The 13,564-nt window shown below is 39.1% G+C and overlaps 1 protein-coding gene across 2 annotated transcripts in view; it reads right to left on the reverse strand.

Moving 5' to 3' along the window:
- The window catches only part of NCBP1 (nuclear cap binding protein subunit 1), a 31,597-nt gene that overhangs the window by 16,542 nt on the left and 1,491 nt on the right, over window positions 1-13,564 (reverse strand). For both annotated transcript variants that reach the window (XM_075078594.1, XM_075078593.1), the window contains exons 4-12: window positions 12,397-12,553; window positions 10,338-10,445; window positions 9,685-9,806; window positions 9,124-9,193; window positions 7,324-7,539; window positions 6,608-6,705; window positions 5,174-5,237; window positions 1,826-1,936; window positions 491-555 (exon numbers count right to left, since the gene is read on the reverse strand). In XM_075078594.1, the coding sequence (XP_074934695.1) occupies window positions 491-555; window positions 1,826-1,936; window positions 5,174-5,237; window positions 6,608-6,705; window positions 7,324-7,539; window positions 9,124-9,193; window positions 9,685-9,806; window positions 10,338-10,445; window positions 12,397-12,553 (1,011 nt within the window). The remainder of the gene's footprint in view (window positions 1-490; window positions 556-1,825; window positions 1,937-5,173; window positions 5,238-6,607; window positions 6,706-7,323; window positions 7,540-9,123; window positions 9,194-9,684; window positions 9,807-10,337; window positions 10,446-12,396; window positions 12,554-13,564) is intronic.

Consider the following 13,564-nt stretch of genomic DNA (forward strand, 5'->3'; position numbering starts at 1 on the left):
TTAAACTAACAATTAAAATGTAAACTTACTGTGAATATGCAACTTTCCCATTTTTGACGGGTAATTAACAGCTCTCCTACACAACCCAGACTTCACTGAAAGGGCAAAATCACCAACACTCTCCTCCTCTGGCTGGCACATACACCATGAACTCCACTCCCAGACCACTAAGAAGCAGGCATAGTACTAGACAACAGAGTACAAGGCAGCTACAAACAGCTTTAAACATGTAAAAGTTGTCACCAATCTTAACTGTCCTGTACAGACAGACAGTGTTGTGACCTCTGGGGGAGTGGTTCTGGGAGGGAGAGGCAAGCAGTCAGTCCTCCACCTTCTCTTTAAATTACTCAAAGCCAGAGCCCAGAAAACATTTTGAATAGCACCAAGAAGTTTTAACAAGGATTTCTGACTACTCTTTCCATAGCCTCTTCATTCTTCCTGTACGTTGGACATTGAGGAACATTTTTCACTGTCTCCAAAACACATTTACCTGTCCACACATGTTGTATTCATTGTATCCAAACGCATGTAGAGCATTTCTGTGGCTTGTGCAAGCTGGAAGTTTCTTATTAAGGTTAACAGAAGAACACTAGATAAGTCAGAAGTTATTCCTTTCAATCTGTGAACAGAATGTCATCAACCTTTTATTGTGAAAGCTCCCTGGGTCTACTCCAAAATCAGGTAAATCACAGTAAGTCCACAGTGGAAAAAATGAAGTATATAGCGAGTTCTACTCTTTAGTACCAGTCTGTCTTTCTTCCATTATTGCAATGAGACTGTTGGCTTCTTCCACAGAAAGCCAGAATTCACATCATGCAACAAGGAAAACCGCACTGATATGAAGAGATATCAGCCTCCTTATGGAGTACTTCTGTAATCTCACCAGTCTAGCTTTGTGGGCTGCTGTTGATGCTTTGCCACAATCTTTTATTATCACTGAAGGCTTGAGAAAGCATGTCTGCACTGACTTTACCCAACAAGGGCTTTATCTTTCTTACAGTGTCCCTATTAACACTAAAAACTTTCTGCATGGGTGACCACACAATTCTAAAACAGACTTAGCTCTAATCATTGAGATTATGTTATTTGCAAACAGTGACTGGTATCATGAAGTAGAACAAAAATTTGGGCATGACATTACCAGTGGATAGACATCTGTTAACTGCCCTCCATTCCCACAGTCTGTAGAGCTTGATCTAAAATGATTATCTAACATGATCTAAAATGGCAGCAAAGAAGGGGCAATGTAATAGCCAGAATTAGCTGGGAGTCATGCTTCCTTCCTCGGCATTTAGTCACCCTGTCTGAGCTGACAGATGATTACTGACCTTTTGAATGCTCCTAGTGGGAGCACTGAGTGGGAACTCAGGCAAGTTCCTTTAAATCATATGCTACGCTTCCTACTGAAAAAAAAAGGTAGGAGCACTCAGAGTTGTTAGAAGAAAAGATCAAGTCTGTCACTTCCTTTCCTTCTCAGCCTTTAATGTGTCTGTGACCATGCCACGCATTGTCCAGACCTAAACAGGCTGCAGTGACAAGCAGTAGTATTGCATTTTATCCCCTCACCAAGACAGCCTTTCTTGGGAAGGTCAGAGGAAGTACCAGAATACTGTCCAGAAAGCTGAAGAGTCTTACCCACTTGGCAAATCTAGACCTGGGCCAAGTGGGCTGTGCTACTCTTTCATGTCATGTGAGTGTTATAGGCAAAGTTTCATGCAGCTGCTGTAAAATATTAGTGCAGTATTTATTGCTAACCCATCACCTACAGACAAACAAAATAAAGACCATATTTTGTAAGTGCTCTCCAGCAGCACAGAAAGGATACAACTTGTGGTAAAGAGCCAGGCTGAAGCTTGCACAGTTCAATCAGCAGTGTTGTGTACATGACTTCAATGTGTGGTGGAGATGGAAGCTGGAACAATTCTGCAAATATTACCTGTAGGAGAGGAAGGCACCACATCAGAGCACAGTGATGTGGCCTGCATAACCCTCAGCTTCACAACAGTGGCCATCAATTAAAAAAATTACATGCCCAAAATGGTCCATATTATTCTGTCAAATGCACATTCCAGGAAAAAGAGAGAGAAACCTAAAAAGGTAGCAGCAACCCTACACTGTACTGATACAGCCCACTTCAACTGCCTTTATCAATTAATACTAGCACAATGCCAGCATTACACGTCTATTATGTCTAACAAATACACCACCTAACTGTGGAAATGGCCACAGTTATATTATAACCTACTGCAGTGCTTGACATGATCTGAGAAATGCAAAATCAACTGGTCCTGTTAAATAATAAACAGAAATACTAAACGTAGTACATGAAGCCTAAGTGTTTTGTATGAAAGACTATTTGCATTAAAATTGTATAACTTTTCTGTTGCGTCCTCCTATACAAAAACTTACATAAATAAAGCCACAACTTTCAACTGAAAATTGTAACCAGCATTCCATACAACAAAAATATATGCTCAGTACCCTCTGGAAGAGAGTCCTTCTAAGCAAACTGAAATCAGTCCTGCGGTCAGCATTCCTGTTTTTATTTTCAAGTTTGCCTATAATAACAGCACGTCAATCTTTAAGGGCTACATAAAGATAATCATTGTACAACATTCATCTCTGAGTTTCTGTTTACTTTGCATGCCATTCTCAACTAGTTTAAATTACATCAAAGGAATCAGGAAACTTTGATTGATTATGGCCGGTCAGTTTCCACTTTAACTTTAAACTTCTGAATAAACAGAGAAGAATTGAAGCTTATATGAGTAAGCTTTAGAAAATCTTCTTACTAGTGTAAGAAATCAACATCCATTTATAGACTCCACAAACAGCACATGAAAACACATCAACTAGAAGTTGTTATTCTAAGGAAGGACTTGAAAGCATGAAGAGACTATAAGAGCTGGAAAACTTTTCCGTGACAGTATAATTTGGACACACTGTTAAGACAGATAATGGCAAAAAGGCAGGGGGACCGTCTTAGGTAGAAAACTGCTCCTTTTCTCAAGATAGGAAATAACAACTGGATGATGTGTCATTGTCTGTTTGAGATACTGCATCAAACTATATTTGTGATATTGATCACATGTTCAGTATCAAACGTTCAGATTAAGTGTTTCAAACTGGCACACCATACTTTAAAAACGACAGGGCCACAAGAAAGATCAGGACACCGATCATCTGAATGTCTGACCTTTGTCGAGGATGAAGTTGTACCAAAAGCTGTAGGAGCACAACAGAGCATAGCAGTCTAACAACTCAGTGATGCTGCCCAGACATTCTGTTTACAGCTATTAGAAATATCTAGATACATGTCTATAAGAAGCTACTGATGAGAAAGGTGCCACATTTAAGTGTTCCACACAGGTTCCAGGTAGCATGGAGCATTCTGTGCTCGGCCTGACGAACTACAACATGGTGCCACACGGACCTCAAAAGTAGGCATACTTGGGAAGGTACCAACAAACACTTTCAGACTACATTTGCTCCTGCCTAACTGTTATGTTCTGAACCTTAAGTAACACTTTCCTTTATTTGTTAGGCCGTTTCATTTCTACAGTTTTGTGACTTACTGAAAAAGTTAGTGAAATTTCACAGATTAAACTGTTAAACTGCTGCTGAAAGCAACATATCACCAACTTCACTGTTAAGAGAGACCTTACAAGGGAGCAGTAGTAAGGAGAATGAAAGGAAGACTGAAAAAAGCATGCTATGCCTTAAAAACTCTGGGGCTTTATTAAAAGTAAACAGTCATAGACAAGTGATGAAGTTAATAATCTAAAATAACTCAAAATTGCAAGAAAAAGGAAATTATGACAGTAATAGTCAAAGAATTTGTACATCAAGCTTGCACTTCTTCCCAGTAATTTCATCTATGCAAACCTGCTATTTTCACATCCTCTAAGTTTCTGAATCAAAGAATTTCCAGGGCTTTTAGGTAACTTATGTAATCAGGAATTGCAGTAACTATTTGTTGGCATTTACGTACAGCTCAGCATAAAGCACCCAGCCATATACAGCACCTGAAGATACTGAAGATAAAATCACTGAAGATACTTCAACGTTAAGGCAGAAAATTGTTGCTGATTTTAAGATTCCTCTGTTCTGAATTCAGAGTACAAAAAGAACAAGCTGACCAAAAGTATTGTAACTTTACAGCATATAGAACATCAGGCATTTTGATGCCAAGAGGAATTCTCCATCCCACTTTTACTAAGATAAATCTACAAAAGATTATTTCCTATTATGATTAGCTCTGAAATTCCTCCTTATAGTTACTTCTTCATAAAATCTTTATATGACAAGTTGCCATTACTACTGAAATATCTTAATCCCTTTCAACGGAAATTAATGAAGTTTTATACAGCTCTGCATCTTGAAAACAGACCCTTGAAAGGAGGCAGCAAAAGAAAAGCTATGCTGCTCTTCTGATACACATTATGGTTATTCAAAATTCTCCAATATGGAGGATGCCCTGGAGGAAACACACCACAATTTCACTGCAAGTTCTTTTCAGGGCCAGTAGAACAAAATCATCTAGAATATTCAAACATATAGCCATGCAGAATGGCTGAGTCCAGCTGCAGATCATTTAGTCAAAAGCCCCTTGCACAAGGCAAGGTCATCTAGAACAGGCTGCCAGGGCTGTGCCCTGGTAGGTTTTGAACTTCTCCAAGGGTAGAGACTCCACAACTTCTCTGGGCAAACGCTTCCCGTGTTTAATAACCTTTGCAATGAAAAAATATTTTTTTCATGTTTAGATGGAGTTTCTTGTATTTCAATGTGTCCCATATCCTCTTGCATTTTAATTCAATTTTTTTTTAAACTACAAGTGACTCAAATGTAGCCATCCCTTAGACTGTGTGATACATTAGAAGCATCATATGTAGAACTTTAAAAGTTTGACAAATGCCTTAACCTGGATTACTAGGGCACTAAGAAATTTTGGTACTTGACCAAAACTCCCATGCACCAAGTTAAAATGACAACAAAAAGCATATCACTCAATTGTATATAATCTGCTCATTTAATAGCCAATGATTGAATTCAGCAAGGTTCTGGCTGACTCCCAAATCAAACTGTAATTTAACGGACCTACCATGGAACTAACTGGAACACGTTACTCATGAAATAACAGCACTACCAAAGACGTTGTCTACAAAATCCATACCTCTACTATGTGGTAGTTCAAGGGGATCTTGTTATTTCCTGGATAGCTCAACAGCTGTGCAGCACTGCAAAACCACAGATACATTTAGTTCAGAACATAACACAGCAGATGTGATGTGAAGATCAAGGAACAAAGTTACAGAAAATGCTTCATTCTGGGCAAGAGTTCACATGAAAGCAGCAGAAAGAAATTAACAATCCTTTGAAAGTCTGCCCATCAATCCATAGAATACTCAAAACAGAAACAGCACAAGAACACATCAGCATTGCCTAAACTACGATTTGTAACGATGTACGTTATCTCTATGTAGTTACATCACTTGAACACTATACTGCTACGCAAAAAAGGTTTGCTTAAATAGTCGTCGTGATCTGTAATTCTGGCATGCACATATTAAAAGGGAAAAATAAAACCAACCCTAACAACAGATGTTCAGAATGACTTGAAAGCACAATTAAAACTAATGGGTTATATAAGAGACTCCCAGGCTTCAAATGCTTCAACTTTTAATCAGCTCGTTATCACCTACCATTATTACAATGAAAACAACCGCTACTTCCTTGATCTCATTTCTACCTCCCTGGCAAATCTTGTATATCCCTCTAGTCTTTTACTTCCCTCTGAGAATTAACAAAGGCTATCCCTGTAACTGCAACAACCCTGAATTTCTAGTTTCTGCTGAATCAAACAGCTGCAACCAAAAAAATTTATCACATGCCATTACCAAAAACATTGTTTCTGCCCATTTTCTGCATACTATACAAAGTGTGGTGGTTTTCATTTGGAAGCCTGACACCTGTGGTAAACCATCTAGGTTATCAGTTACCCACATCAGATATTGCTTAGGCAGAAATGCAGAAAAGTACCCCAACTGCTTCCTGGCACGGCTGAAGTCAAACTAATGAAACATGCTGGCCCTGCAATGACTCCCCAGTGCAAGATCAATTATCTCTGACATGTAATCCTGAAGAGAAGAACACAACAAGGAAGAGTAGGAAGCAGAAGTGTGTTCATAAAACTAGTGCACAGACAGCTGCAGATGAACCAGCTCAAGGCTCACTGTACCCCAACAAATCAGCTGCTTCAAAATCCTACAAAGCATAACACAACCACACTCTCCACACTGCTCCCATGAAGAATAAGGTGTGCCTGCATATCTTCTGCAGCACATCGCGTATTATTAAGGAATTCCCTTCCCAAGAAGCCTGCATCATACAGACTCTTCATTATCTGGATATTACAGACCCATGGTATTCCACACAACAATTTTAATATAGTTAAATGTAGTAAATCAAGTTTCATCAAGTGCTCTGGGAAATGTTTAATACTGAGCTCTTGTCTGACCAGTGCAGGACTCTCTATATCCCTGATGGTACCAAAGCCACGGTAGCATAATAAAAGCGCCAGGGCACCATAGCGCTAAGCTCTTCCTACCAAGTCTTTCTCTCTTTCCAGTGGGATTTGATGATGCAGTGAAGGTTCTCTTCTATTACAAATCGTTCAACAGAGTGGCTGCCAGGCATGACAGGGCCCTGGTAAGAAAAAATGAAGACTCATGAAAGATCATTGCTAATGCTACAGGTAGCAAGCCATCCTACATACATTTACAGGTGGAAAAACAGTCAAAATTCCACACAGACTGAGGTGTCTATATAGACACTTTTGTCTATATATCTATTGTTGACCAATGCTGGTGGCAGACTTTTGAGACAGATGGATCTTTCACTCACCCCAATTAAGCACTCCTTTGTTCCACAATATGCATCAACAAATCTTAACAGATGAGTAAACAACAGTCTAAACATTACAATAAATACCTAGCCTGCAAAAAGACTTAAGTTACCAACTTTATAGAAGAAAAGTCTAACTCTGTGAATGTAGTTTTCTAGAGACATTACAGAATTCAATCAACACTGTCATTCTAAATGAAAGCATCACAACATCTCACGCCCTAAATTCTGCTCCTCACAGACTTGCTTTGTATGGTAACTTGGTCACCTACTTCGTTTCTGCAGAGGTACCAAAACAGAATTGTTGCTGGTCTTCAAACCACTCACTGTCTTGTGAGAGGGGACATCACATTTTGACCAATATTGCCTCAGGAACCTAACTGTGATATCTGCTCACCATTCCCCACAGCAATCACATACCTCAGGGTCATCTGTGTAGTCAAACATCCTAAAAATAACCCTTGGCATCGGGTACACTGAATCTTCAGTATGAGGCGGAGGGGTGAAGGGAGGCAGATTGTGTTGCAGCGCTTCACAAAGAATGCTATCAAAAGCCAAGTAGGGCCTCAGAATGTGTCGTTCTTGCCAACGGTCTTTTTTCAACTTCTGAATCTGAGACCAAAGGCAGTCTAAATACTGAAAGAAAAAGGTGAGAGATGTCAGATGCACTGAATCCCATAACAAAGCTGGCAGCTCCCTGAACTGTCAGAAATGTATTTCTTAAATTCCATATTCCGTTCAGAAAAAAGTTTCTTAAACTGCTGATGCAGTAAACCAAGAAATAATTTAAGTAGTCTAAACTCCAGAGCTGCTTCTAATTCCATACAATATTGTGTTAGTAAAATTTAACTGCTGGAAGGTTTTTAAACACCAACAGACAGCCCAGGAGTCGGACCGCAATGGCCATCCTTTGAATCTGCCAGTGAAACTATAGCAGTGAACATTACTGCAGTCACTGCTCACTGGTGGTACTAAAACAGACATAATATCAATGTTAAAATTGGAAAGACATTCTGTAGGACTGCCATGCTGTTCCCAGAGCAATCAAAACTACCAGTTACTGCATATTCAAGACAAACAATACTATCAAACATTAAATACCTTTGCCATGGTTTTCAACTGAATTGTGAGTCCCAGCATTCTCCCAGAGACAGCTCAGACACCTGTGCAACTGGCAATAGGCTTGCTTTGTTTAATTGCTAAAAGCAGTCCAAGAACTTTGGAGGCCTGTGGCCTTACTGAACACAAGTTTCAAGTTATAACCAGTGCAAGAAATGTCTTTGTATGAAAGTGCTTTGCATTTGCTGAAGTTATCACACTACAAAATGGGAACAAAACTACTAACAACTAGCCCCTGAAGTGAACAACCATGTTTATGGTACTCTGGGTAACACATAGTCTCAAACACACTCTGTAAATCTCTCCTCTATTTTGCTAAATAAGAAAATGCAGATATCAGGCAGGCAAAATACTCACATTGACAAATCAATTGTCAGACAGCCTGTCTCCCCAAATTATGATTAAAAAGACAATTGTTAAGGCTGTGATTCAATCAGAAAAGTGAACAAAATGGAAGATGGCCATTTTCCAAAACTTCCCAGAAGATCAATTTAGATCTCACTTCTAACAAAGTTTGTCCTCAAAGTTAAGGGAAAGAAAAAAATCCAAGAATATCCAAAAAGTCAGATTCCATCCCAAACTAGCCAGACGCTCCCTCTCCCCTCCAGTATTTTTGGCTTAATTGTGAAAGATGGCATGGTAACTGCTGCATACAGTTTCTACATACTTGTTTTGCACTTCCTAGAACTGAGAAAGCAAAGCCACTACAAAGGTTTCTTTCTTGCAGAGGGAAAACACTAAGGGATAAGTAAGGAATCACATCTTGCTTCTCACAAAGGTCCTTTTAACATGAAGCCCTGTAACTGCAATTCCAAAGCAAATACTACAATTTACAATTATTCCTCACTTCATAACATTTCCCCAGGGGCCTGTCAGCAAACAACAAAACAGTCTCCTACTCACCCCATACAACCTTATATTTAGATCTAAGATTTAGAACAGAATTCCTCACGTAGAACTTGTTACAATTAATGACAAACAGGAGACAATTCAAAGCATTAAAACTTTCAGAGGTGCTTTTTAGTTCCATTATAAAAGAACACTTTAGTTAAAAATCGTTTTTCAAGTTTTCTGAAATAATGCAATGTAAGGTCCACTCACCTCTTCTTGTGGATGTGGCTTATCAGCAGTCCAAACTTGAAGCATGGGTACATGAATCTTCTGGCGGCGCCTGTTTACACAGGAAAGAAAACCTGACTTTTGAAAGACTGATTTAGGGCAGGAGTTTTTTCTCTTGTTGCAAGTGTGCTACCTATTGAATCTCTTCAGCTGGCAAGTCTACAGCATATAAAAACCAGGTTTGTGATTACTTAAAATATCTCTATTACCCTATCTTGACAACGTTAACCTGAAGCACCGAGACAGCAAGCAGTCACACTGCAGAGCACTAAAGCAACAACCTATCAGTATTCACATCACACTTACAACTGCAGCTGCTCCAGCATGAGCAGAACAAGACCTTCAAGATACCCTAGTACTAGTCAAGACAATAAAACTTTTCACATTCAAAAATCTCTCCACCTATTCTATTTTCAGGGTTTTTTTCCCCACTGAATGGTTCAGACCTAAACTTTAGTATACATTTAAGTGAGCAATAATCAAAGCTATTAATCCGTACTTGAATAAATACCAAAAGAGTATATTTAATGAGTTACAACTTACTTTAAATAGCTTTCTGTCTGAGACAAGAGACGATCCATTTCAGCATCCTTTTTCTCATACAATTCCTTTCCAACCCAAGGCAAAGATGACAGAAATGCAAACATATACCAGTCACATCGTACCTATAGGAAAGAAATATACCAAAATCTAAGTACACAAGTAAGCTCCACAAGATTTTGTACACACACCTCATTTTAATTTAAATTAAAACATTAGCAAAACTATTAGCTTGGGAGGATATAAAGACCAGCAGCTAAAAACTGGATTGGCAAGCCATGAAAAAGATACATTCTTGCTTGAAATGTACCATTTTTAACTTGAACCGTGACAAGCCGACTTAAAATACGGTATGGCTTTCACAGTCCTTCTGCAGATTATTGACATAGCAGAACAAGGCAGGCACCGTGTACTTGCCAAAGTAAAGTAAAATTAATTCACTTCAGCTACCTCACTATAAAGGACCATGCTTTCTTCTTGTATCCGTGTGTTCTCCAGTTGCTATAGGCTCCTTTTACTCATGCTAAAGAAACTGCACAACAGTCCTTTTAGCTTGCTATCTCTAAAACCTCCCTGTTCCAAGCATAAGTACAGAAGCAATGGTACAGAAAAATTGTGAAAACAGTGCTAGAGGAGCATACAGATCTTTTGCTTACTTGGGGTACATCTTCTTCCTGTGTCACACTAACAAAGTTCTCAAACATAGCTACCATCGAAGGTGCAGCTATTACATGACAATTCACAAGATCAGACAGAAATCGAACCTAAAAAAAGACCCAAAAAATTGTTTTAAATGAATACTTTTTAAACTGACTTCACAAGAACAAATAAATGTTACTTCAATGACTAAAACAAAAAACCATCAATAAAAGTACAATATTCATTCAGTACTACGAAGGCAAAAATACTGCACACTGTACAGACCTGCTGTGCAACCCTGGAAAACAAGTACCATAAACACTGCCTAATATATCATTCATTATAATGTCTGCAGTCTATTTCACTGCAATAACATTGCAAGGATAATATTCCTAATTAACCAGTATGCATTCAAAGGCATGCAAACCGATACCACAGAAAAGAAACCTTCTGCTTCTATCTACCGTAGATAGTATCAAATCACTAAAATTACAGAAGTGGAAGGAAAAAGCGTGGAAGGGAAAAGCCTTCTAAAGAGCTGACAAGGGATTGATCCATGGCTTCATGAATCCAGATGTGCATCAGGAAACAGAAGTGCTGAATCTGTATGCCATTATATATGATCAATTTCTACAGTTATCTATTCATAAATACAGATAGTTACACAGAGACAGCCTACGTAAAAACTGTTGGCATTTTCAGGCTTCAGAAATGCGACAGACTGATGATGTGCTGGGAATCAAGTGGCTTTATTTGCCTGGCAGAAAAAAAAAAATCTCCATGGCAGGAATATATCCTTGATTTGGCTGCACTCTAGTAAGTAATCCAGACTGGCAGAAGTGGGAATTTAAGTAGAAAACATCTGGGGCAGAGCAGTGCCTTTTTTTCTTTTCCCCTCTCCCCTCTCTTTTGATTTGTATCCTGCCTTCAGACTTAAACAAGGCCCTAGTAGGACCCAAGCTCTTCCAGTATCCCCACAATCTTAACAGACAACACAGGTTGAAATTCTGACAATTAAAATCTCGCTTTTTTTTTTTTGAAGGCTCATTTTTTCTTAAGGGCACATTTATAAACAGTAGTCCAAAAAACCAACAGAGGTATTTTCATCTGAAGGCAGATCATTGGGAAGAAGTTTTGGGAAAGCAGGCAGTTCCGTACTCAAAGAGCAACTAAATTAGAGAAAAGTACCAAACTCTTACTTTCCAGATAGTCATTGCTCTGAACAGTTTTTGAAAAGGCTTTGACAAAGCTGAGGAAAGATTTCCACTGCCACTCCCTTAGTTGTTACTCTCACAAGTCATCTGCCTACAAGCATGACCAGAGAAGGTGAAGCTGAAGACAAGAGACAGCACATTCAGACTTCCGATGAGGACTGTATTAGCAAAAGCGTCCCACAGCTGAACAGCAGTCTCTTGACAAAGTACATAGAAATACTAGGATCTTAGTTTTCACCAGTGGGCTTCAAAAGAAGCTGAGGAGCTTGGCACTGTGCTTTGAAATCAGACACTGCTGAAGTCCTAATACCTTTTTTGCAGACAAAATCTGTAAGCCGCAAGAGCTGAGCAAATGGTTTCAAAGACAGCCCTTAAAACCTCCTGCTTGGCCTTCATCCCTCATTTGAAGAATGAACACATATGCCTGATAACAGCCATCAAACAGCTTTTAAGAACCAGACTGTTCAGTTTCTTTTCAGTTTTTTTTCCATGTGATCCACAAGAACATCATACATCTCTGAACACAGTAAAGTGCACTACTTTCATCTATCTCTTACATTTGACTGTAGAACAGGCAGGGGAAGCACCTCTGTTTACTGCAGATTAATTTGTCACTGGGAAAATATACACTTGGTAGTCAATTTTGCAGCTGTAATATGATTCCTCTCCCCTGAGGAAGGAAATACTTCTCACACAACGCACATTTCCTATTGGTATACCTACAGTGCCCTGCACACTGATGCTAGGAAAGACTGCAATACATACTGAAAGGCCCAGCTTTTTTTGAACAAAAAGGTGACAGGAAGAGGAGAGAAAAAGGATGAGGAAAAATATAAAATAAATCAAACAAAAACCCACTTACTAAATGCACAGCTTCGTTATACATATTGACTTTCAGACATTCTTTCAGCTGACGAATCATGGCTTCTACAAATTCCCCACCAAAATTGTAGTTCCTGGCATTCAGCAACCCAACTAGTGTTGTGTAAACAGTAAGCTTTTCTGGTAACAGACGTGCACTGACACAGAAAAAGAAACACAGAGTTAGTTGTCTATTTGTCATGCGCCAATTGGCAACTGCATAGTATCTTAGAATCTGCTTATTGTAAATTAAATTTGTCTCACGACGAAATAAGAGAAAAGTGCTAGCATGGTCTTACAATTCTATCTCCTGGTTATTGTTTTAGAGACAATCTTTTTTTTTTTTAACTGGAGACATTTAGAAAGGCACCACTTTCAAGTACATTTAAGGTATTTGCTTTTTATTTGTATCTAATTGCTGAGTATTCCAGAGGGTTGGCCAAATAATATAAGTGACAGAATTTATACAAGGATGTAAGAAGTTGTTTTAAGTTCGCAATTTAGAAATTATGTTATTATGCAGCATCAGCAAGATTATACAAGAGGTGTACACATTTTAGGCTATTAATTTTGCTTCCAAGTGTTTCAAGTCAAAGTAACTGATTTTAGAGCATAGCACGGGGAAGGCCACATCCTGCTCTGAAGAATTCATTTTCTTCAATCAGTTCTGTATGCAAGTAAGCTAACTCTATGCTTGCAGAAGTGTCTTACTGCTACAGGGGGGAAAAAACGTGCAGTTTACCTTTTATTAACAAACATTGCTACAAAACAGATTTAAAGTGTCTGCAAAACCACAGCATAAGCTAGGGCTAGAATACTCTCCCTCTTCACCACACCCCTCTCTCCTACTACCACAGACCCTACACAACCCCTGCTCAGTGACCCTGACACAGGGCACCTCTGCTCCTGCCCTTTGCTAGGGAGAGGAAGGAGACCTGTCAGCCACCGCAGAACTTGCTGTCAGCTCCTCGTGTTCCCAGCTCCTCTCCTCTAGAGGATGGGCTTATGAAGACATGAGCACCTCACTGCCAGAGAAGAGGAACAGGCAATGAGAAAACAGCACAGATAACAAGACTAAATAAGTGTTAACAGCCAACAGCTTTGGTGCTCTTGAGCATTTCATTGGGAAACAGAATATTGCCCAGCATTACTGGGTTCTCTTTGCTGCT

This window comes from Phalacrocorax aristotelis, chromosome Z (assembly GCF_949628215.1).
Source record: "Phalacrocorax aristotelis chromosome Z, bGulAri2.1, whole genome shotgun sequence".
NCBI classification, from domain to species: Eukaryota; Metazoa; Chordata; class Aves; order Suliformes; family Phalacrocoracidae; genus Phalacrocorax; species Phalacrocorax aristotelis.